Source organism: Petaurus breviceps, unplaced genomic scaffold, assembly GCF_028583685.1.
Source record: "Petaurus breviceps papuanus isolate PSGF00001 unplaced genomic scaffold, PetGlider_PUasm1.0 558, whole genome shotgun sequence".
Classification (NCBI taxonomy): Eukaryota; Metazoa; Chordata; class Mammalia; order Diprotodontia; family Petauridae; genus Petaurus; species Petaurus breviceps.
In genome coordinates this window covers 2,390,455-2,416,928 of record NW_027186376.1, presented here as the reverse complement: position 1 = coordinate 2,416,928, position 26,474 = coordinate 2,390,455, and the positions used below count along the sequence as shown (strand labels likewise).

The following is a 26,474-nucleotide window of genomic DNA, read 5'->3' as shown; positions in this document are numbered from 1 at the left end:
AATGTTGTATTTACAGGCAAGCTTTAAGGAGTGGAGGGGAAAAAGCTACCAAGAAGCTCTTTACAACCTCAGTTGAAACAACATCCCCCAACTGAACTCTACATTTGGGAAAATATACACAGCCCTATAGACATGGTACTTAGAAACAGAAAGCCAGGATAAGGGTACCTCACCAAAGAAATATATCTGCAATTTCTCATAGAATGAAAAGATTCAGAGGTAAAACAGATAACAGACTCACAACTGAAAGGGATCATCTAGAGATAATCTAGTCCAATGCCTTATTTTCAGGTTAGGAAATGGAGGTGCACAGGGGTAAATAATATATAATATTATTATTATATATTATATAATAAATAATATACAGGCTAAATAAATTGCCAAAGTCACATAGAGAATGAGTAGATCTAATCCTGGGTCTTGTAAATTCTTTTCCGTCTTTTCTAATCCAAAATTTTTTATTTTATTTTATATTTATTTCATTTTTAAATAAAATAAAAATTTTATTTTTATTTTCTGTTTTCCTCGGCATTCACATCCCATTACATCTTGTTTGAGCCATTGAAAAAAAGAAAAGCTCAGATACATTCCAAGACATCATTTTCTTTTTAAAAGACAGTCACTGACCCCAATTTTAAGGACTTTCACTCTCTTCAGTCCTCCAGAAGCTCTGTTAGCTCATCAATGAAGACTGGAATCTATCAATGCCTGCCCAGGGTAATTACTTTTTTCCATGAACTTCTACAAGCTTATCTGCTTCCTTAACTTCCGCACCACCCAGTCCTCAGTTTCCTACAATGTGACTTCCGTTCCTGCCATTCCACTGAAACTGCTGTGATCAAAGTCACAAATTTTCCAGATCTAATTTATCTGTGTCTTCTTCATTTTTCACCTGGTGGCCTTGAACAGCCTTTTCAGTTTTCTTTGGATTCCTTCCACCACTGAAGTGTGGCTGTTCCCCAAGGCTCTATCCTTACTTGGTTCTCTCTTATATTGGAATTGAAATGAATATTCTACGTTTGACAACACTGAAACATTCCCTTGGTCATCATTCACAAGCTTTTCAAGATATTTATTTTTATTTTGTAAAGTTATTGATGAGAGGGATATAATGAGTCATTTTTAAAAATTTGTAACTTTGAAAGAAACATCTAATTTGGTGTTATTATGAAATTAATTTTTTTCCCTCTTCTCTATACGCTTTATTCCTTTTGCAATTTTATTGATTCACATGGTTTCAAACTCGACGTAGGTGACCTCAATCAAATCCGGTAAATCTCAACTGACAACCCGGAGCAAAATCCAGAGACCTCTCCTTCCACCCCAGCCCCCAATCTAGAGCCCAAAGAAGCCTGCCAGTTAACCCAAAGAACAACTGAACTCTGTCTAGAAGCTGGGATTTCAACGTGCTATGATGGCAGCAGTCAAATACTCTTCATTAGGGGCCCTAGTCTTGCCTTCCCTGCTTGCCCAATCTTCTTTCCTTCTCCCCCTACAAACTCCAGAGTGGTGGAATTTACCTTTTCTCTACCACCACTGGATCACTTGGATTGGCCCGTGCCCCCGGATGGCCTGACCATCAAGGCCCAAGACCATAGTTTCCCCTTAACTCGGAGGTAGAATGTCTAAGTAAATGGCTGGGCCCGGGCCAAGGTAGAGCTGGTAAATCAGTCCTCCATAATTACTCCACTGTTGTTATATGGCTACCTGGACTGACCCATGACCAGATCCCTGAATCCCCTTCAGGAGGAGAAAACAAAATCAATATCTAAGGCCTAAAAGCACAGCCACCAATGCTTCCTGAGATGGCTAAGGCAATTTCCTGGCACTGTCCTCTGCTAGGAAGCCCCCCCCTTCCTCTCTAAATCCCCAGGATTCAGAGTCTAGGGAGTAAAAAACCTACTTCCCATTTCCTTCCTACGTCCACCTCATCTCCTGGTGTGACTTGCCCTTCTACTGTGCTTTCTGAAATCCCTATTCTATGTTGACTTTTTCCTCTTCTGTTATATCTCACTCCTCCCATTTCGACATCATGGAAACCTGTTTTCCCCTCTCCCCTCAGAACACACTACATCTCTAGCCACCAAGTGAACGAGATGGAACTTTGCTCTTGTCACCCAACAAAGAGAAGTGCATAGGCTTTTCAATCCCCCTGTTATCTCTAGGCCTCATTCCTGCTACCATCACTCACTGATCTTTGCTACTTTGGAGTTTGTAGAATGACAGGATCATAAATCTGGAGGTAGAAGATGACTCAGAGAGAACAAGTTAGGAAAATAGAAGAAGAAAAAAGCATAGTCTGACGTTCCCCAAAGCTATTTTTTGTAAATAGTATTTTATTTTTCCAATTACATGTAAAGATAGTTTGCAACATGCATTTTAATAAGATTTTGAGTTCCAAATTTTTCTCCCTCTCTCTCCTCCCTTCCCCACCCCAAGATGGCAAAGCAATCTGATAACAGGTTATACATGTGCAATCACGTTAAATATATTTCCATGTTAGTCATGTTGTGGAAAGCAGAATCAGAACAAAAAGGGAAAACCAAGAAAAAACAAAATGTGCAAATAGTAGCTTTGATCTGCATTCAGATTCCATTGTTCTTTCTCTGGATATGGGTAGCATTTTCCATCATGAGCCTCCCCCAACATTATTTTAACAAATAAGAAAACTGAGTAGTGAGTGAATAGGAAATCTAAGGAGACACCACAGTGGGTTTTTATGCCAGTTCAAGGTTCACAAATTCACCTTGACAGGAAAGTAACCAGGACAAGAACTGTATAATAGGGGTGGGTCAGAATCTCAGACTCAGCTCCAAGGGCTGTGAACAAGGCTGGCCTATTAGGATAATCTACAATTGATCATGAACTCAGCTGACCCTCGGCCCAGAATAGAACTACTCCAGCAGCACAGGTTTGCCCAGAGAAGATCGAAATAACAAACAAAAGTGAAAAGGAAAGAGTTTTCACAGCACTTGTATTTCAAATTATAATACAAAGCAACCATTATCAAAATTATTTTGGTATTAGTTAGTAAATACAGCAAATGATTTGGTACTAGTTAAGAAATACAGGAGGCAGCTAGGTGGCACAGTGCAGAGCATGGATTCAGGAAGACTCTTCCTAAGTTCAAATCTGACCTCAGACTAGCTGTGTGACCCTGGGCAAGTCACTTAACCCTGTTTGCCTCATCTGTAAAATGAGCTTAAGAAGGAGATGGCAAACCACTCCAGTATCTTTGCCAAGAAAACCCTATATAGGGTCATGAAAAGTCAGACACATATGAAAGAAATAGAAGTTGATCAGTGGAACAGAGCAGATAAAAAACATAGAAGCAAATGAACACAGTAGCCTAGTCTTTGATAAACCCTACAACTATGTCTACTGGGGTAAGAACTCAATATTTGACCAAAAAGACTGAAAAACTCCAAAATCATCTAGCAGAAACTAAGCACAGACCAATATCTGATACCACAGAGGAAGATAAACTTCGAATGATTTAGACATAAAGGATGACACCATTAACAAATTCGAGGAATTGGGAAGACATTGCCTTTCACATCCAAGGGTTGTGAAATGGGTTGTAGGTGCAATTCTAAAGCCAGAATCTTCTTAGTGTAGGTGCAGTTTTGGGACAAAGTGAAGGAGATTTACTTTGTTCAAATACAGTAAAGATACAGTGGCATTTAACTTCTCCATCAATTCTATCTGGAAAGAAGCCTTCACAGTATGGCAAATCACGTGGTCTTAAGCAACCACTGACTCTGATAGGCCCAGACTATACTTAGCTGGTATCTTTTATGTCCCCAGGACAGGAAGCTATGTCAGAGAAGCTAAAGCCAATCAGGTTAAATGGGGGGAAGTCAGAGATACTGAATGGAAGGGAATAATTCATGACCAAAAAAAAGAATGGAGAAGATCAGAGACGGTATATGGACAATTTTGAGTATATAAAAATAAAAGTGACCCAATTGATAAATGGTCAAAGGCAGTTTTCAGAGGAAGAAATTAAAGCTATCCATAGTGATATGAAAAAATGCTCTAAATCACTACTGATTAGAGAAATGCAAATCAAAACAACTCTGAGGTACCATGTCACACCTATCAGATTGGCTAACATGGCAAAACAGAATAATGGCAAATTTTGGAGAGGATGAGGGAAAATTGGGACACTAATTCATTGTTGGTGGAGCTGTGAGCTGATCCAGCCATTCTGGAGGGCAATTTGGAACTATACCCAAAGGGCTATAAAAATGTGCATACCCTTTGACCCAACAATACCACTCCTAGGACTATATCACAAAAATATCATAAAAATGGGAAAAGGACCTACATATACAAAAATATTTATAGCAGCTCTTTTTGTGGTGGTAAAGAAGTGGAAATCAAGGAGATGCCCATAAATTGGGGAATGGCCAAACAAATTGTGGCATATGAATGTAATGGAATACTATCGTGCTATAAGAAATGAGGAGCAGAAGGACTTCAGAGAAACCTTGAAAGACATATATGGACTGATGCTGAGTGAGGGGAGCAGAACCAGGAGAACACTGCACACAAGAACAGCCGCAATGTGCTTGGACTGATTTTTGATAGACTTAGACCTTCTCAGCAATGAAAAGACCTAGAATAATTCCAAAGAACACATGATGGAAAATGCCAGCCACATCCAGAGAAAGAGCTGTGGAGTCAGAATGAAGAACAAAGCATACTATTTTCTTTTTTTTGTTTTGTTTTGTTTTTTTCTTTCTTATGGTTTTCCAATTTGTTATAATTCTTCTATGCAACATAACTAATGTGAAAATGTGTCTAATAGGAATGTGTGTGTAGAGGCCATATCAGATTGTGAGCCCTCTTGGGGAAGGACTGGGGAGGGAGGGGGAGAAAATTTAAACTTATGGAAGTGATTGTTGAAAACTAAAAATAAAGAATAAAAAAAAAAACTGCTATACAAACTAAACTAATGCAACTAAGGGAAGGAAAACATTTAATTAGGAAAAAACAGCATATTTCTCTAGAAAAGGTTTCATTTTCAAGAAACTGATTAAAATTTATGAGAATAAGAGTTATTGCCCAATTGATAAATAAAGTAAATTTTCTAAGAAATCTAATATACTAATAATCCTTTGGAAAAAAAGTTCCAAATCACTAATAATTAGAAAAAATGCAAATACAGGCAACCACAAATTGGCAAAACTGGCCAAAAAATGGGAAAATAAAGCATTTTAGAGTGACTATAGGAAAACATGCCTCAATGCACTGTTGCTGTAGCTGTAAATTAGTCCAGCCATTCTGGAGAATAATTTCGAAGTATGTTAGAAAAAGTAATTGAACAGTGCATATTCTTTAGACCAGCAATAGCACTACCAGGCCTATACAAAGACATCAGAGAAAAAGGAAAGGGACCATATGTTCAAAAATAGGCACAACAATTCATTCTTTGCAGAAGCAAAGAACTAAAGAGATGCTCATCAATAGGGAAATGGTTAAACAAGTTATGTAATGGAATGTTATTGTGCTTGCAATAGAGTATGAAAAAAATGTTTCAGTGAAAACAGGGGAGGTGCGTATGAACAGATGCAGAGTGAACAAAAGAAAGACAGTTTATACAACAACAATAACGCAGTAAAAACAAACAACTTTTAAAGACTTAATGCCTCTTTTCAGCACAATGAACAAACATGATTCTGAAAGAGTAATAACAAAGTATGTTACCCACCTCTTACTGTAGATGATCTCAGGGTACAGAATTTGGACAAAGCCAATTTGGGAATTTGTTTAGATCCAGAGATTCTCAAACTTATTTGGCTTACCAGTCCCTTAAAAAAAAGTTATTCAGCATCTCCCTGGAAATCTACTTTTTGTTTTGTTTGGTTTTGCTTTTGGAGGGCAATTGGGGTTAAGTGACTTGCCCAAAGTCACACAGCTAGTTTTTGTGTTGTGTCTGAGATCGGATTTGAACTCAGGTCCTCCTGACTCCAGGGCCGGTGCTCTATTCACTGCGCCACCTAGCCACCCCTGGAAATCTACTTTCTTTAAATCTTTAATGATTTTGTTTTAAATTTGAATCATTTCAAAAATATGCTATATTTTTAAATGATGCGAATTAAATTTAATAACATTGTAAATTTATGATGTTTTTCTGCATTGAAATTTTGATGACGCAGTATTGCATCATGTAACCATATACTATATTGTCAATAAGTCATTTTATGCACATATTCCTGACAATGCAGGCTGGACTTCTCAGCTCTGCATGTCCCGCTGGCCTGCCAAATTGCTTGTTAAGACCTGTTGGGTCTTAAGTTGGATTTTGTGTGTTTATTTGGAAAATAATATAATCACTATGACTTTAACTCTGTTACAGAACACATGCCACATATATGAACATTTTCCCAAAATTTTCTCCTCTTCCCTTCTCCCCTTATGCTTTCAGCACTACCCTGTTATTTTTATTCCACGCCCCCCAATGGCAGGTGAAGTTACTACCGCCGCCCTGGAGCATTCTAGCGTCGCCCATGGGGCGGTATTACCCACTCTGGGAAACTAGGATTCTAGGCCTTGCGCATTCATTACAAATGTTTTGTTTTTCTCTTTTTCTTTTCCAATGGCAAAGGGTGGGGCTAAGAGGAAAAAATCTTTCTGTTCATGAAAAAAATTAAAATTTGGATGGGGGGGAGACTCTCGGAGGGGTGGGTGAACAGGGAGTAGCAGGGCGGGGTAAGGAAGATGAGGTAGCAGAGATGTGGTAAAAAAAAAAGATAGAAAGAAAATATTGAGTAAAAATAAAATGGAGAGAAATTCACAAATAGTCATTGTAAGTTTGAATATGAATGGGATGGTTACAGCACTTCTCTTTGTGGTGATAAAGAGCTAGAAACTCCAGGAATCCTCATCAATTGGGGAATGACTGGACAAGCGGTGGTGTGTGGCTGTATACTACTGTGCTATAAAGAAATGATGAGCACAGTGATCTTAGAAAGGCATAGAAAGACTTGTATGAAGCGGTAAAGAGTGAAATGAGTAGAACCAAGAGAATGTTGTTTACACTAACAGCAATATTGTTTTAAGAACAACTTTGAGCAACTAAGTAATTTTGACTATTGTAAATACACAAATTAAAAATAAAGGACAGTAAGAAAGATGCTAAGGGGCGGCCAGGTAGCACAGCAAGTAAGAGCACCGGCTCCAGTGTCAGGATGACCTCGAGATCGAATCCCGGGCTCAGACACTTAGCACCCACCCAGAAACACCTGGCCGTGTAACCTTGAGCAAGTTACTTAACCCCAATTGCTTTTAAAAAAAAAAGAAAGATACTATCTACATCCAGAGAAAGAACTGATAAATGGAAGTATGTATAGAATAATTTTACATATGTATGTACACACACAGACACACACACATACACATGTATTTGTGTCTACTGGTAGCCATCTTTAGGGTGGAGCTGAGGATAGAGTGAAGAAAAAAAGGATAAAAATAAAAAAATTTACACAATAACTTTTTAGTGTATTTGTAGGGAATTAGCAAGTTGTACATAATAGATTTGCAGTTTCATGTGCAATCATCTTTTTTTTTTTACACTGTTATGGAAATGTTTGTTTTATTCCCAAAACTAAAAATAACATAAATTAAACTTTAAAAAAAAGAAAAGAATTTAGAGATTGCCTAGTCCAACCCCCTTATTTTATAAATGAGGAAACTCAGGCTCAGAGAGGATACATAATATTTATATTTAAATATACATTTAAATAGCACTCCTTCTGGGCTTGCTTCCCCAACTTTCAGTGGTGCTGTTTGATTGGATTTCCAGAAGGACGCCTGATAATTCAGGTTCTAAGGGCTATATAAGGGTGACTCCTAAGACTGTAGCTTTTGAGGGGAAGGCTGAGGCAAAAACATTCATTAAGCTCTTATCATATGTGCCAGGTACTGGGCTATACACTTTACAAACATATTATTTGATCATGAGCCCCCACTGTTGTGCTTTTCATTAACTCTGAGTAGCCTTAATTAGCTCTTAGAAAAGACATTTACCAAAAAATTTCCCTTAAACCCTAAAGCACACTCTCCCATAAATATACACAGACTATGTGGGAAAGAGAAGAAAAAGCACAAAATTAGAGTAAAATGACAGAAAAAAACAAGCGTAACTACAGAACTGGAGGGCCTTGATGTCGTGCTTTCTCTAGTACTCATGAAGTTTCACTGCGGGAAACAGGGCATAAATGTCAGCTGCTAGCACCTGTGTTGTATGGGCTGGTCTGCTTCCAGGCAGAATAGAACATGTCACTTGGCTACTACGCTGACCCCTCATATAGACAGGCTGGCCTGTGAGGATTGTCAATGGGCAGCGATAGTCTTCATAATCCGTAGCCTCAGGCATAGCTGAATATTGCTTTATTTGAGCTGGAGTGTTACAGTGCTCTTTCAGAAAGGGCAGAGGCCATTACCTTATAACTGGCCCAAGCCTTACCATTTCTCTTCCTTCAGGGTCTTCACTCTGAGGTTTTTCATCTTCCATGCAGGTGATGGGAGAGCTTTAACTTTCTTTTAACCTCTCTGGTTTGATCATTCTTCCTTGTTCGGTTCTAGGATCCCTCAGTGAATGTCATTTTACTTGTAATGATAACACTAACATACTTCCCATACTCCTATTGAACTTCTACACTTAAACACTTATGCTAGAGCAAAAGTATTTACCACTCCTGCCATGTTCATTATCACTGGGGCCTGTCATTTCAGTCACTCAAACTGAATTCAAGCCTCAGAATCTCTTCTAAGGTGCGGAGTGTTTCATTTACATGTGAAAAAACCTCACTCTCAAGTTTAATTGTTTCTGTCTTTATCCTTTGAGACTTTAAGTTTTGCTGAAGTCTATACTGGTTGTTATTAACTGTCCTTTGTTCTTGAAGAGGGCTATGCCATCAGGGAGGTGATGCCATGACATGTGAGTGAATTGGATTTAAGTGAGGTTGGGCTGTGCAAAGTCACTAGTCTCGCTATCTCTTCCAGAGTCATCGCTCCAGTGGCCAAATACACATCAAGATGGTCCCAGATGTCGTAGAAGACTTTGGTCTTTCAAAGTTAAGGTCTTCAGCAGGTCTCAGTTTGACTGAGGCAACACACATTCAGTGATTAAGGCTAGGTAAGAAATGACACAAAGAATGGCCTCTTTAACTTAGGCCAGGGAAAAAAAATCAAACTGTAAGGGGAAGACTCTCAGGGGTTTTGGCCCAAAAAAGAAACAATTCTTATTTACGTTTACTCTGAGTCAGTCAGGGTCCAAACAATGACCAAATGGGGTTTGGCCTGGGACCTAATGTTGGCCAATCAATGAGAGCCAGAGTGAGTTTGGGTTTAAGGCATGGTCCTTAAGAAAGAAATCTAGCCTGTAAATTGCAAAATATCTTGGGACATTTCAGAAGGGAAAGAAAAATATACAGGGCACATCCTCACAGGCAACCTAATCAGATCCTAGTGGCAACTGGGAAGTGAGCCAGCCGTTCTTCCTCTTTTCTCAAGGAGTTTAATACGTTGCTCACAGTCCTCTCCACCCCAGCTTTGGCCATTAGAGAATTCAATATACATGTTAATGTCTATTCAACATACATTTAAAACATACACGTTGATGTCTCTTACTTCCCCATTTATCAATGTTTTCACATCCATGCCCTGCATTTTTACTCCTCAGTCACAAGTTGGGATGGTCATACATGAGAAAATTATTCTCTAAAAGACATGAACACGCAGTTTTCAAAGGAAGACATAAAGCTTTCAATAAATGTATAAAAAATGTTCCAATTACTAACATTGCCTATCAAATTGACTAAGATGACAAATATGAGAAATGGCAAGTCTTGCAAAAGTTGTTGCAGCTGGGAATTAATCCAACAATTCTGGAAAACAATTTGGAATTATACCTCCAAATCTACTAAACTGACCTTGACACAGCAATACAATTACTAAGCATAAACTCCAAAGGACTAAAGACCCACATGCAGAAAAAATATTTGTGGCAGCACTTTTTGTTATATCTGAACTGGCTGAATAGGAATGGTTGAACAAATTATAGTATTTGAAGAAAAGGGAATATTATTGCAACTTAAAGATGAAAAGGATGTATTCAGAGAAACCTAGGATGAATTAATAGACTAGTATGAACTGATGCACAGTGAAGTAAGCAGAACCAGGATAACTATTTGTACAACAACCACAGTATTGTAAATGGAAGGAAAAACAAACCGTGGAAGATTTAAGAAATGATGATGAAATACTTCTTGGTGCAGAAGTAATGGGTCAAAGGTTCAGAATGACATATTTTCAGAGAGACCATACAAAACAAATTTCTTTTGCTTGGCTATATTTATTTGGTACAAAGGACAGCTTTTATTTGAGGCGTAGAGTTGCTAAGGTTGTGATAAAGATGCACAATAAGAAAGAAAGGCAAGCAAAGCTCATTACGATACATTTTAAAACACCCAGAAGAGAGACTTTAGTTCAGAAGGAGAAACAGATGAACAAAGCAACACTGGCAATACCATGTTAAACTTAACATATACATTTTAAAATCAAACATAATGTAATATTCATGGCCTTCCTTGTGCCTGATAATATTGATGTGTTGCTAATTTCCTAATTGATAATTTTTTTTTTAAATCTTAAGATCAAAATCCTGTGCAAGTGCCACCTCCTGGTTGATATACCTTCCTTATCTCACAGCTGCTAGTGATCCCTTCCCTTTTACAAAAGCAAAACAAAACAGCAACAACAAATAACAATCAACCAACCAGGAAACATTATGTTTTTTCAAATTTTTAATTTATTTTTAGTTTTCAACATTCATTTCCACAAGATTTTGAGTTACAATTTTTTCTCTCCCAGTCTTCCCCCTACCTCCACCCCAGAATAGTGATTCTACTGAATACCCTTTCCTCCAATCTGTTCTCTCTTATATCCTCTCCCTTCAACCTCCTGACCTTCTAGTAGGGCAAGATGGGTTTCTATACCCCAGTACCTGTATGTCTTATTTCCCAGTTGCATGTAAAAAAACAATTTTTAAACATTTGTTTTTAAAATGTTGAGTTCCAGATTTTTTTCCCTTTCTTCCCTCTTCACCCACCCCCACTGGGAAGATAAGCAATTCAATATAGATAGTACATGTGTAGTTACCCAAATCATTTCCATAGGAGTTATATTATGAAAGCCTAACTATATTTCCTGCCATCCTATCCCACTCCCCACTTATTCTATTTTCTCCTTTGACCCTATCCCTTTTCAAAAATGTTTCCTTCTAACTACCCTCTCCCCTAATCTTCCCTCCCTTCTATCCTCCCTCCTCTTCTCCCCTACCCCCCCCCAATAATGTCCTGTAGGGTAAGATACCCAATTGAGTGTGTTTGTTATTCCCTCCCTCAGCCAAATTCAATGAGAATCAGGTTGTCCCATTCCCTTTCACCTTCCTGCTCTTCCCCTCCACTGTGAGAATTTTCTCTTGCCTCTTTTATATGACAATATTTACCCTAATCTGTCATTCCCTTTCTTCTTCTCCCAATAAATTCCTCTCTCACATTTTAATTTTATTTTTTAGATATCATCCCTTCACATTCAACTCATCCTGTGCCATCTGTGTATACATGAATATACAAATGCCCACAATCACATATATATTTATATACACATACATCCTCCTATACATACATATATGTATATACATATGTATACACACATATATTCCCTTCAGCTATCCTCATACTGAGAAAAGTCTTATGAGTTCCAATTATCATTTTTCCATGTAGGAATGTAAATAGTTCAGTTTTAATAAGTTCCTTATGATTTCTCTTTCCTGTTTACCTTCTCATGCTTCTCTTGCTTCCTGTATTTGAAAGACAAATTTTCTTTTCAGCTCAGGTTTTTTCATCAAGAATGCTTGAAAGTATTCTATTTCATTGAATAACCATATTTTCCCCTGTAGCATTATACTTAGTTTTGCTGAGTAGGTGATTCTTGGTTTTAATCCTAGATCCTTTGATCTCCAGAATATCATATTCCAAGCCCTTTAATCCCTTAATGTACAAGCTGCTAGGTCTTGTGTTATCCCAATTGTGTTTCCACAATACTCACATTATTTCTTCCTGACTGCTTGCAGTATTTTCTCCTTGACCTGGAATTTGGCTATAATATTCCTAGGAGTTTTCTTTTTGGGATCTTTTTCAAGAGATGATTCTTTCAATTTTTATTTTGCCCTCTGGTTCTAAAATATCAGGGCAATTTTGATCGATAATTTCTTGAAAGATGGTGTCTAGACTCTTTTTTTGATCATGGCTTTCAGGTAGACCAATAACTTTTAAATTATCTCTCCTGGATCTATTTTCCAGGTCATTGTTTTTTCTGATGAGATATTTCACATTGCCTTCTATTTTTTTTCATTTGTTTGGATCTGTTTTTATAGTATCTTGATTTCTCATAAAGTCATTAGCTTCCAGTTTCTCCAGTCTAATTTTGAAGGAGTTATTCTCTTCAGTGACTTTTTGAAATTCCTTTTCCATCTGGCAAATTTGGCTTTTTAAAGCATTCTTCTCCTCGTTGGCTTTTTGGGCCTCTGTTGCCATTTGAGTTAATCTATTGTTTTAAGGTGTTGTTTTCTTCAGTGTGTTTTTGGGTTTCCTTTAGCAGGCTGTTGACTCGCTTTTCATGATTTTCTTGCATTATTCTCATTTCTCTTCCCAATTTTTCTTCCACTTCTCTTACTTGATTTTCAAAATCCTTCTTGAGCTCCTCCATGGCCTGTAACCAATTCATATTTTTTCTTGGAGGCTTTTGATGCATGAGTTCTCACTTTGAAGCCTTCCTCCCTCTCCGTGCCTTGATCGTTTTTGTCCCCCAAAAAAGGATTCTATCGTCTGTTTGTGCTTCCTCTGTTTGCTCATCTTGCCAGCCAATAACTTGACTTTTGAGCTCTTTGCCACAGTAGTACTCTGCTTCCAGAATGGAGAGAGCTGTGTCCCAAATCGCTGAGGTTTTTGTAGCTGTCAGAGCTATTAGATGGGTGCCCTCTCTACAGCCCCCACACACTCTGGCTCACTGGTCACACACTCGAGGACCACCACCCAAGACCATGATCCAGATCCAAGCAGGTAAAAGCAAAAATGATTACCCTCTGAATGGTTGCTTGATCCCCCTACAATCTGCAGACCAGGAGCACCAGAAGCAGTCATGCAGCAGTGGCTCCAGCCAGTGCAGGTCTTCCACTTCTTGCTCCAGGGGCAGCAGCCAGACCGCACTCCCCCTATTCCCAACAAAGTTCCACACTGACCTTTTACTTTGTCTTAGGTATGTGTGGATTGAGAAGTCTGGAAACCGCTACAGCTGCTGGTGATTTACTCTGGTGAAGTCTGCTCCAGCCATCTTCTGGTTGGGGTACCCTGGGACTAAAACCATGGCTCAGTCGGGACTGCACTCTGCTCCCAGCTCATTGCAATGGACCCTTCCGGCCTGCTGGGCTTCCTTCAGCAGGAGATTTGTTTCTCTCTGTAACTTTGTGGGTCCTGTAGCTCTAAAGTTTGCTTAGAATCATTTTTTACACGCATTGGAGGAGGTGGAATCAATAAACATTAAATGCCTACTATGTGCCAGGTACTGTATAAAATGTCAGGGACACAAAAAGAGGCAAAAGACAGTATTTGCTCTCAAGTAGCTTCCAATCTAATAGTGATGACATCATGCAAACAAATAAATACAAAGCATGTTTTATATAGGATAAATGGGAAATAATTAACAGAAGGAAGGAATAGGGCTTGGAGGAAGATTTCCTGTAGAACATGGGATCTTAGTTGGGATTTAAAGGGATCCAGGGAGGTCAGTAGGTAAAACTAAGGAAAAAGAGCAATACAACTAGCACATTAAAGTAAAAAACAAAACAAAACAAAAAACAAAAATAACTGCACTAATCAATAAATGTAGGAGCTGGTTTTATGAAAAACCATCGGTTAATTTGAATTTTAAAAACAAAGAAGAAAACCAGATTATCAATATAAAAAATGAAAAGAGTGAATGTACCACCAATGAAGATAAAGCAATTATTTGTAGTTATTTTGCCCAATTATGCCAGCAAAATGGACAATCTAACTGAGATAGATGAATATTTCCAAAAATATGAAGCACCCAGATTAACAGAAGAGGAAATGTTATACTTAAATAGTCCTCTCTTAGAAAAAGAATTTGAACAAGCATAAATGAGCTCCACAGGAAAAATTCTCTGGACCAGATGTATTTACAAGTGAATTCTGCCAAACATTTAAGGAACAATTAATCCAAATAGTATTAACTATTAAAAAAAATAGGTAAAGAAGGAGTCCTACTGAACCAGTACTCTATGAGAGCTAGCCTATTGCCATTTGGTGGCAAAATTTAAGCAGTAGTGGAAACTGAGGGAAATGGAATCTATGACTGGTTCATTATGGTGGAGAAAGAAAAACCTGTGATCTTGGCTTATTTCTTTAAGAGAGGGAACAGCCATTGTCTAGGCTGTTGTATTATCAGTCTTATGACCTGGTATCATGGGGATGGGCACAACTAGTTCAGGAGAGGATTATATTACATTATATTACAAAACAGTTCATGTCTAACATGAACTATAAATGAGGTAGCTCAACATTTTGGATTTTGAGTTTTACCATCTGAATCATAATTCTAAAGTGTTTTATAGAGGTTGTGAAAGCATGTGAATTTGACCACTGTGTAATATACCTTCTTCTAGTGTATTGTTTGAAATCTATGTATCACTGAAGAAACCTTCTGTCTGGAAAAAAAAAGGAGTCGTACCAAATTCCTTTTATGACACAAATATGGTGAGAAATAAAACTGTAACACAATTTCCTTCATGAATATCAATGCAAAAGTTTTAAATAAAATACTCGCTAAGAGATCACAACAATACATCACAAAGATCATAAACTAAGACTGGGGGGATTTATAACAGGAATGCAGGGCTGGTTCAACATTAGAAAAACCATCAGTATTATTGACCATATCAATAACAAAAACAACAAATATCTTATGATTATATTAATAAATGCAGAAAAAAGCCTCTGACAAAATATAACACATTCCTATTAAAAACAGTAGAGACCATGGGAATAAATGGAGTTTTCCTTAAAATGATAAGTAGTATCTATCTAAAACCAAGAGCATGTGTTATCTGTAGTAGAGATAAACTTGAAGCCTTCCCAATAAGATCAGGGATGAATCAGGTATTTCCACTATCACCACAATTATTCAATATTGCACTAGAAATGCTAACTATAGTCATAAGAGAAGAAAAAGAAATTGTAGGAATTAGAATAGGCAATGAAGAAACAAAACTATCACTCTTGGAAGATAATATGATAGTATACTTAGTGAACCTAAGACACTGAAACAAAAAATTAGTTCAAACAATTAACAACTTAAGCAAAGTTGCAGGATATAACATGTACCCACATAAATCATCAGTATTTATGTATATTACCAACAAAACAAAGCAGAAAGAGAAAGAGAAATTCAATTGAAAATAACTGCAGACAATATAAAATACTTGGGAGTCTACTTGCCAAGACAAACCTAGAGATTATATGGACACAATGACAAAACACATTTCAGACAAATAAAGACAGATGTAAACAAGGAGAGATGTTCATTGCTAATGGATAGGCTGAGCCAATATAATAAAAACAATTCTATTTAGATTAATTTATTTACTCAGTACCATACCAATTAAACTACCAAAGAATTATTTTATAGAGCTAGAAAAAATTATAACAAAACTCACCTGGAAGAACAAGAGATCAGTATTGTCAAGGGAATCAATGAAAAAAAAAATGTGAAGGAAGGCAGACCAAGCAATACCAGATATCAACTATATTACAAAACAGAAATGTACAAAACTCTCTTCCTCAAAGATGAAACCCAGATATTTATACAGATAACAGAAAGTCAATTCCACCATAGTAACAAGGAAGTCTGTACACCTCACCAATGCAGGAAACACTGCCATTCCCATGCCTTCCCTGTTAGGCCTCCCCACAAACAAACTCCCCTAGGCAAAATTCCTCCCTCTCTCACTCATGCTAGCTGCTCTGCCTCAGCTCTCTCCATGGTGCTGCCCCACTCTCTCCCAGCTCTTTCTAGTTCTATCTTCCTGCTCCCCACTTTGGCAAGCTCCTCCCACTATGGGCTCCAGTGAGCTGGACCAAAGCCCAAAGCACATCACATGGGTCTATTAAGGGGCGGGAAAGATCTTCAAATTCCCTTAACATTACAGTTCTGTAGTTCTAGAATTTGTTTAAATGTTTTTTACAGCCATTTGGAGGGGTTTGGGAGAGAGCTCAAGCAAGTCCCTGCTTTTACTTCGCCATCTTGGCACTATTCCACCACTCTATTTCTTAGTACAAATAGTTTTGATGTTTTCTACTTTATAATACAATTTTAGATCTGTTATGACTAAGCACCTCCCTTTACATTTTTTCATCGATTCCCTTGATATTCTTGAACTTTTGTTCTTTCAGATGAATTTTATTATTTCTTTCTAGCTCTACAAAATAGGTGTTTGGTAGTTTGATTGATATGACATTGAATAAGTAAATTAATTTAGGTAGAATTGTAATTTTTGTTATATTAGCTCAGCCTACCCATGATTTGTGATTTAGCTGACTTTATTTTGTGTGAAAGGCTTTTGTAATTGTATCCACATAACTCCTGGGTTTGTCTTGAAAGGCAGACTCCCAAATATTTTATGATGTCTATAGTTATTTTAAATGGAATTTCTCTTTCTATCTCTTGCTACTGGGCTTTCCTGGTCATACATACACACATACACATATAGATACATATATGTAAATACTTTTGAGCTATGTGTGTTTATTTTATATCTTGCAACTTTGCTAAAGTTGTTAATTAGTTCAAGTAGTTTTTTAGTTGATTCTCAAGGATTCTATAAGCCTACCATCTTATCATCTCTAAAGAATAATAGCTTTGTTTCCTCATTGCCTAGTCTAATTCCTTCCATTTCTTTTTCTTCTCTTATTGCTAATGATAACATTTCTTTTTGTTTGTTTTTTGTTTCTTTGCTTTTTGGAGAAGGGAAGGTAGGGCAATTGGGGTTAAGTGACTTGGCCAAGGTCACACGGCTAGTTTTGTGTTAAGTGTCTGAGGCTGGATTTGAGCTCAGGTCCTCCTGACTCGGCCAGTGCTCTTTTCATTGAGCCACCTAGCCGCCCCAATGCTAACATTTCTAATACTATATTGAATGATAGTGGCGATAATGGGCAAGCATTTGTGTTTCATCACTGATTTTATTATGAAAGCTTTAGTTTTTTTCTCATTACATATAAAGTGAACTTTTAGTTTTAGATAGATGCTAATCATTTTAAGAAAAACTCCATTTATTTCTATGCTCTCTAGTGTTATGAATATGAATGGGTGCTGTATTTTGTCAAATGCTTTTTAGCAACTATTGAGATAATCATGTGATTTCTGTTAGTTTAGTTATTGATATGGTCATCTATGCTGGTCATTTTCCGAATATTGAACCAGCCCTGCACTCCATGTATAAATACCACCTGGTCATAGTGTATTATCCTGATGATAAATAACTGTAATCTTTTTGCTAACATTTTATTCAAAATTTTTGCATCATTATTCATTAGAGACATTTATCTCTCATATTGTTTTTCTTTGGCTCTTCCTGGCTTAGCTATCAGCACTGCTAAATAATATTTCAAAGTATGGTATATAATAGATTCAAATGGTCAGTTTACATTACATAAGCTTTTTGAGGAGCTTTAACACTGGGTGCCTCATGGAAAATGTATAGGGATAGACCAGGGCCCTGGCCACTTCTGATGACACATGTTCTGGTCGTGATACTACCCATGAAATGATGAGCCTGCACCATGGCCTCTCCCAGGGCCACATGTTCTCATCCTTAAGAATTTGGCATTTTGGGGTGACATGACAAACCCTGATGGTCCCTACTTCCTTCTTGACCCCCTCCACACTCCCCTCCCCAGGACTGCACAAAAATTTATTAAATAAGATTAAAAGCTTAAAAGAATGATTTCTCTTCCTTTGTCTCTCTCCATCTTCTTCTCCCTCCCTCCCTCTCTCAAATACAGCATGCTACTTAGATATTACAGCCAGAAGAAGAGCTGGCCTACGTGAGTTTGGAACCGGATCTTAAAACTCTCTTCTGCTTCTGCTTTTAATTTCTTTTCTGATCACAAGGGACTGAATTTTGATCTTGGGATAGACATTTCTAGTGTTGGAGCCAACCTTAGAAATTCTGGAAGTTGAGAGATAAGGGATCACTCGGTTGGCACTGGCTGCACTATGGAATTTGCAAGCTATCTACTATACTGCTTTTTGGATTCAACTCTTGCCCTGGATTTTCCAAAGACATAGATGATGAGAGAGACCATGCAGAGCTGAAATGCTTATCCAACAGTCTTGAAAAATATTTCATGTTTAATGTTGTAAACATTAATCTTTCAAGCAAACATTAGAATTACTGTTGCTTATTAAGTCTTTGTCAGTTAGTACTTGTGAGTCTTTTTTTGTTAAGTATTTATTCTGTGTGGAGGAAATAAATAGCTATGCTGTATCTTATTTTTATTATACATTTAAAACTTTTATACTCTCCCATTTTAGGGAGTCTCCAGATGTTAGACAAACTAAAGCTTTAAGTAATTCTTGTGGTGAGGCATAGGGAGTCATACAAAAATAATTTGACCCTTTTACTTGGAGGCCAGGCTTCCTGAATGCAGTTCATGTTAGTTGGTCCTGATCTAGGGTACTCAAATAAGGCAGGGGACAAGCACACCAACACTCCTGGGTCCAGTAGTAGTGTGGTGTTATATTGGAAAGGAAATCTGCTAGACTTGGAGTCAGAAAGACCTGGGACCAAATAGTGCCTATGACTTTTAGATAAATGATCACAGGCAAATTTGCTTAACTTCTCTCTATCTACATTTACTTATCTGTAAAATATAAATAATGATCAATAACATTTGTATCTACCTCACAAGCTTTTTCAAAGATTCAAATCAGATAATGTAAACAAATTCCTTTGTAATTTGTTGTGTACTACATATCAGCTATCTGTTTCTATCATTGTCATTCCATCCCATCATCATTTCCCTTCTGTTATACCTCTCTCCTTGAGAGTTGTCATATCTGCTACATTCTTCCTTTCCACCTTTCTCTCTCTATGAATGTCTGTTCCCTCTTTTGTGTTGATCTTTCTGATTTCCCATCTATTTGTCCTCCTTTGCCCTCTTTACCCCAACTCTGTTCTTTGGGGAAACACATAAAATTACTATTGGTTATATATTTTGATTTTCCTTACCGTGATGAAGATGTAGGCTCAGTGGTCTGTCTCTGGATATATTTATGTTTAATGAGCTGTTCTTTCAAAGCATTCTGTACTTCAGTGGGTATATCTGGGGAAGTATGGCTGATTTTCATTGCAGACTCAATTTGAGGAGACAGCTTGTCATTTTCTTTTTTCTCTTCTTTTTCCTCAGTCTCAAAGACTGGAATACTTGACACGCTCTGTGGCAGGATACTGACATTGGAAGTAAGAGTTTTCCTTCTCCAATATGGCCAACAGAGTTTCCAGAAGACAAGGAATAAGACCACCAGCAATGCCAGTCCACAAAAGCTGACTACTACAGCTAAAAGACTGACAGAAATATCTGTAAAAAAAATCAACACATAGAAATTGATCTACAGACATTTATTTAGCACCTATTATATATCAGGCACTGTATAAAAGAGACGAAACTTTGAAATTATACTATTTTGAAGATAATTCTTTCCTCCTTTAATGCCTCTCTTAATAGGCATTTCTTCCTGATATCTAGTACTTTAAAATTTGGAAAGCATTTTAAATATATGGGTGAGAATAAGCATTTATAAACCACCCACTATATGCCAGTCTAATTTACAAATATCATATCATTTGATCCTCACAACCTTGGAAATAAATCTCATTATCCCAATTTTATAGTTGAGGAAATTGGTGCAAAAAGATGTTAAGTGACTTGCCCAGGGTCATATAATCAATAAATGTCTGAGGTCAAATTTTAAGTCAGATCTTCCTGACTCCAACCCCAGAGCTCTACCCACTTTATCCACTACATTCTCAGTAACTTTTTTAAAAAGCCACATAGTTTTCATATAGTCCCTGAAAGCGGAAAATTATCCCTTTTGCCTTTTTAATTTTTTAAAGACTCTTGGGAAAACTTGATTATGGGGGGATGTCTTGAACACATATTTACAAGATACATAAGTATCATTTCCAAATATATCATGAATTCATTCTAAAATTTGAACAGCTAAAGGTTGATGACTACTACCGTGTTTCCCCGATAATAAGACCTATCCCCAAAATAAGCCCTCCCCTTACTGTGTAAGATTCCTCTAAAATAAGCCCTCCCCCGAAAATAAGCCCTATTGAGATTGCTACTGTAGTGAAGGTGATCCCCTGCTCTACACGCTACATTACGGTACCCTCTGTATGCACCGTCCCCTCCCCCCCCCCGTGAAACGCACGCCGCGCTCTGAGCTGCATCCAATCAGAGCTGCAGCAGTGAGCGCATCATCCTGTTCTTCCCCAGTGATTTGCTTATTGAATAAAGGTACATTTTTTTGTTCACATTTACCTGTTTATTAAAATTGCTGTCAATGTTCATTAAAATAAGCCCTCCCCTGAAAATAAGCCCTCTGGTGTTTTTCTGTCCAAAAAATAATAAGACAGTGTGTTATTATCAGGGAAACACAGTAGGTGTATTAGGAAGTGACCATCTGCAAAATCTTTGCCTGGGTCATCCTTAAAAGCATCAAGCTGAAACATACTTGCTTTAAGAAGGTAAGAATGTTAAATATTAGTATGAATTGCCTCCTAGAGTCTAAGTAGGAACTTCACCATTTTAAGAAACTAGATATTCTGCTGTGTGCACTCATGTTAGAGCTCTACCGGCCCCTTTTGATAGCTCCAGAAATGTATTTTCTTATGTACTACAAGTGGCCAACAATCATTCTTTTCCCCTTCTCTTCTTTTTCCTCCTTCTCTCCCTCCTACAAACACACCCCAATTCCCCATATCCTGGGTGAAAAAAGAACACTTCTGCAGGATACTCCGTCCCTTCAATCTATCTTCCTAGCTCTGTCTTGGCCAAACTCCTAGAAATAGTTGTCTACACTAGCTGTCTTTGTCTTATCTAAACTCAAAACCTTTGGTAATCTGGCTTCCAACCTCTTGTAGCAGCAAGCACCCCAAGCGTCCTCAGGGTTTGCAGCTACCACAGGTTCCTGGATCTGCTTTGTTAAAGGAAAGCAACTCAAAATGGGTTAACAAGCTTACTTTAATCAGTCAGACATATATCATTTACCTTGTTCAGGAGAAAAGGTCAGCACCCTGAACCTCAAAGTATACAGGCATAATTATCAAGACAGAAACATCAAGTAGACAGATTTCCGAACTGTCCAACCATTACATCCATACCCAGTCAACATCTGGGTTTCCACATTCTGGGTTTTTCAAAGCTGGGGGACTCTCAACAACGGCTTCCCAGAATTCAGATCAAATCACAGAATACTTCTCAAAGTGAGTCCCAAAACAAAGCTACACATCAGGGCTTATATAGCCTTCTCCTGGCTCAGAGAATGTAACAACCTTATTGACCCACTGGCCAATCAAAAAGTATCTACTGAAAAACAAGCCTCCCTCCCCAGGCTTCTGGTGCACTTTAGCCTAGGGGCAGGGAAGATCTTTAAAATTTACATTCGCATTACACCTCTTTACTTGAAAATGCTCTCTCTAAAATTATCGATGACCTCTTGATTGTCAGATCAGAAGATCTTATGCTTCTTGACTTCCCTTGCTATGATACTGTTGACTATACTCTCTTTCCTGATACTCCCTCCTCCCTTGGTTTTCATGATTCTACTCTCCTCGTTCTCCTCCTGTCATCACACTCTCTTTTCCTATATCACAACCCATGTCATAGCTAACAATGGCGAGTCTACCTCAATGATCTGTCTTATGTCCTCTTTTATTCTCTTTATGTATTTTGAAATTCAGTAACTTTTCATAATTTTAATTATCATCCTTATTCAGATATTCTCAAAACTATATACCCAGATCTACTCTCTCCTGAGTTCTAGTTGCACAAACAAGATGTCCCATAAATATTTCAAACTTAAGATGATCAAAACTGAACTCATTCATTTCCCCTAAAACCCACTAAGCTTCTCAATGAATGTAGAGGGCACCACCATTCTTTGAGACAGTCAGGTTCACAAACTTAATGTTATCCTTAATCCATCACTCTCTCTTGTCCCATATAACCAATTAGTTGCCAAATCCTGTCATTTTTACCTTTGCAGTATTTCCTCCTCTTCTTTCTACTCCAATGACCATTACCTACTTAAGGTCCACATCACTTTTTACCAGGACCATAGTGATAATCTCCTAAATTGTCACCCTTTTTACAAATCGGTCCATTCCCAAGACATCCTCCACAAAGATAACAAAGTCATTTTCCTAAAATGCACATCTGACTGTATCACTCTCCAACTAAATAAAATCTAAATGAGATTCTTTGTCTCTAGGATCAAATATAAGTTCCCTTTTAATATTTTAAAGTCCTTCACAAACTGGTACCACCTTGCCTTTCCAATCTTATTATACATTTTCCCATCAATGTACTCAAAATTTCAGCCAAACAGACCTTGCTGCTCATCATAAATAGAAGTACATCTCAGCATTGCTCAGGGGTGCTAATTAGAATCAGTTTCCCCTCTGCCTCTTAAAATTCCTTATTTCTTTCAAAACTCTGCTCACATGAAGCCTTTCAACAGAAAAATAAAAAAGATAAGTATCTCCAAAGAAGAAGTGAAATTTACTAACAATTTAAAATGCTCCAAATCACGAATAAGACAGATGCAAATTAAAATCCTGATGCTCTATTGTATACCTATCAGACTGGCAGAAATGATCATTGTTGGCAAGGGGAAACGATGGGAGAACAGGAATACTCGTGAACTGCTGACAGAGCTTTGAATTGACAGTCACTCTGGAAATCTGGATATCACTTCTTACTGGTACCAAAAAAATCACTGAGCTGTACCTATCCTTTGACCCAAAAGATCAAAGAACACCAAGCATATGCACAAAGATGCTCAGTGGCACTTTTTGTATAAATCAAATTCAACCTTTTTGAATTTTGTCAAATGGTCTGTGAATTTTTCATTAATTCTCTTTATTTTTTGTTAGTATCACTGCCACAACTCCTTCCTACAACAAAAAATAATAAAATTACCCCCTTTGTAACAAAGTATAGTAATGAAAACAACTGCATGCATTGGCTATGTCTAAAAATGTACTTCCATTTTGTACCTCCAATGCATCTCTGCCAAGAGATAGGAAGTAGGCAAGTCATAGGATGGCAAGGTAGTGGGTTGAAGTAAAGTAGAGGAGGCCAAAGGCATAGGAAACAAGAGATGTGCACATACATAAAAACAGAGATCAGGAGTAGAATGGGTTCAGGAAAGTATATGTCTATATATGTATGCATATATGTTTATGTATTTATATTACATATATATGTATGGGGAGAAAGAGAGAGAGAGAGAGAGAGAGAGAGAGAGAGAGAGAGAGAGAGAGAGAGAGAGAGAGAGAGAGAGAGAGAGAGAGAGAGAGAGAGAGAGAGAGAGAGAGAGAGAGAGAGAGAGAAACATTTCTAAACTTTATTGTGACCTTCTGTGGGGGTTTGGGGACAGGGGGAAAAACAACAAAAAAAGTGCACAACAGAGAATAAAAGAAAACTCACAAGGAAGGGAAGAAAAGATGGACAATTGTCAACATAACAAGCATTATTTATCACATAGGTTTTCTTGAAATAAAAATTTATTGTTGCATATTTTGAATCCTCAGTTATGTTCTGCTAAGCACACAGCATGCTTATTTTCCTTTCTAACTTTGTATTTAAGTTAAAATATTTAAGTTTATTATATGTTTTTGTTTCTTTTTTCTATTTTGTATACTTGTATTCTGGAGTTCGAGTCTAAAATAAAATTTTGAAAAAAAGTTTTTGCTTCTGACTACCCCCTCCCTCAATCTCCCCTGTCTTCTATTATGCCCCATCCCCCTTGTCCTTTTCACCCTTACTTTCTTGTAGGGCAAGATACCCAATTACGTGTGTATGTTATTCCCTCCTTAAGCCCAATCCAATGAGAGTAAGGTTCACTCATTCCATTTCACCTCCCCCCTCTTCCCCTCCATTGTAAAACCTTTTTCTTGTCTCTTTTATGTGAGATAATTTACCTCATTCTATCTCTCTCTCCCTCTCCCAATATATTCCTCTCTTGCCCCTTAATTTTATTTTTGAGATATCATCCCTTCATATTCAAATCATCCTGTGCCATCTGTCTACCTATCAATCTATCGATCTATCTATCTATCTATCTATCTATCTATCTATCTATCTATCTATCTATCTCCTCCAATTACCCTAATACTGAGAAAGGTTTCATTAGTTACAAATGTCATCTTTCCATGTAGGAATGTAAACAGTTCAACTTTAATAAGTCCCTTATGATTTCTCTTTCCTGTTTACCCTTTTCATGTTTCTCTTGATAATTATATTTGAAAGTCAAATTTTCTATACAGCTCTGGTCTTTTCAGCAAGATTTCTTGAAAGTCCTCTATTTTATTGAATATCCATTTTTTTTACCTGAAGTATTATACTGAGTATAATACTTCTATGATTGAAAATAATTTTAAAGGTGATTCTTGGTCTTAATACTAGCTCCTCTGACCTCTGGAATATCATATTCCAATCCCTTAATGTAGAAGCTGCTATGTCTTGTGTTGTCCTGATTGCATTTCCACAATACTCAAATTGTTTCTTTCTGGCTGCTTACAATATTTTCTCCCTTACTGGGCACTGTGGAATTTGGCTACAATATTCTTAGTTTTCAAAGCAGTCACTGCTGCTACTGGTACAACAAGTAAAAATTTGAGGGAACTGAGGAAATAAGACCAGATTTTAGTGCAGTATTTGTTATTCAAATCACTGTGCAAAGAATGTAGGAAGATCCAAGATGAAAAAGACAAATTTATATTTAATAAGACAAAATTATCACCCTTATGGAATTCATATTCTATGTATCCAAGAATTAATCTGACAGAGGAAGGAGAATTGGATCTGGCCTGAAAAAAAATCTGGCTTTGAATCCTAACCTTATTTTACCTGTGGGACCTTGGGCAACCTTTGGAACCAGGAGGTATGTCGGAGATGAAGGGTTCTTATTAGGCCCATATCCTCAGATAACTATTAAAAAATCCTTTAGTTTCAAGAGTAAGAGTAATTAAGAGTAATCTTTCAGAGAACAACTCTCTCCCTTATGAACTATTCTTTCCCTATAAACTTTTTAATAGTTTAAATTTATGATTCAACCATAAAGCTTATTTTTTATTAATATCATTTTCCCTAATTATACGTCAAGACAATTTTTAGCTTTCATTTTTACAAGATTTTGACTTCCAAATTTTTCTTCCTTCCCTCTTCCATGACAATTTGATATAGATTATACATGTACTCTCATGTAAAACATTTCCATATTAGTCACAGTTGTGAAAGAAGAAACAGATCAAAAGGGGAAAAAGTCACAAAAAATAATAAAGTAAGTGAAAAAAGCATGCGTCAATCTACATTCAGAGTCCATCAGTTCTTTATGTGAATGTGGACAGCATTTTTCTTCATGAGCCCTTTGTACTTGTCTTGGATCATTGTGCTACTAAGAAGAACTGAGTCATTCATAGTTGATCATCCTGGATTGTTGCAGACACTGTGTACAGTGTTTCCCTGGTTCTGCTCATTTCACTTTGTATCACTTCATACAAGCCTTCATAGGTTTTTCTGAAATCTGACTGTTCATCATTTCTTGTTGCACAATAGTATACCACAGTTTGCTCAGCCATTCTTCAATTTATGGACATCCCCTCAATTTCCAATATTTTGCAACCATGAAAAAGGACTGCTATATTTTTGCACATGTGGATACTTTTCCCTTTTAGTGATCTCTTTGGGATACAGTACTGGGATTGCTGTATTAAAGGTATGCACAGTTTGGTTGTCCTTTGGGCATAGTTCCAAATTGCTCTCCAGAATGGTTGGATCAGTTCACAACTCTACCAAACTTATATCAGTGTCCCAATTTTCCCACATCCTCTCCAACATTTATTATTTTCCTTTTCTATCATATTATCCAATCTGATAGGTGTTAGATGGTACATCAGAGTTGTTTTAATTTGCACTTCTCTAATCAAAAGTGATTTAGAGCACTTCTTCATATGCCTATAGATAGCTTTGATTTTTTTCGTCTAAAAACTGCTGGTTCAGATCCTTTGACAATGTATCAGTTTGGGAATAACT

The 26,474-nt window shown here is 37.2% G+C and overlaps 1 protein-coding gene across 1 annotated transcript in view; it reads right to left on the bottom strand.

Annotated features, from left to right (window-relative positions):
- SYT10 (synaptotagmin 10) overlaps nt 1-26,474 on the bottom strand; it is a 90,799-nt gene that overhangs the window by 42,020 nt on the left and 22,305 nt on the right. Inside the window, exon 2 of the mRNA XM_069102826.1 lies at nt 19,379-19,727. Coding sequence (XP_068958927.1) covers nt 19,379-19,727 — 349 coding nt within the window. The remainder of the gene's footprint in view (nt 1-19,378; nt 19,728-26,474) is intronic.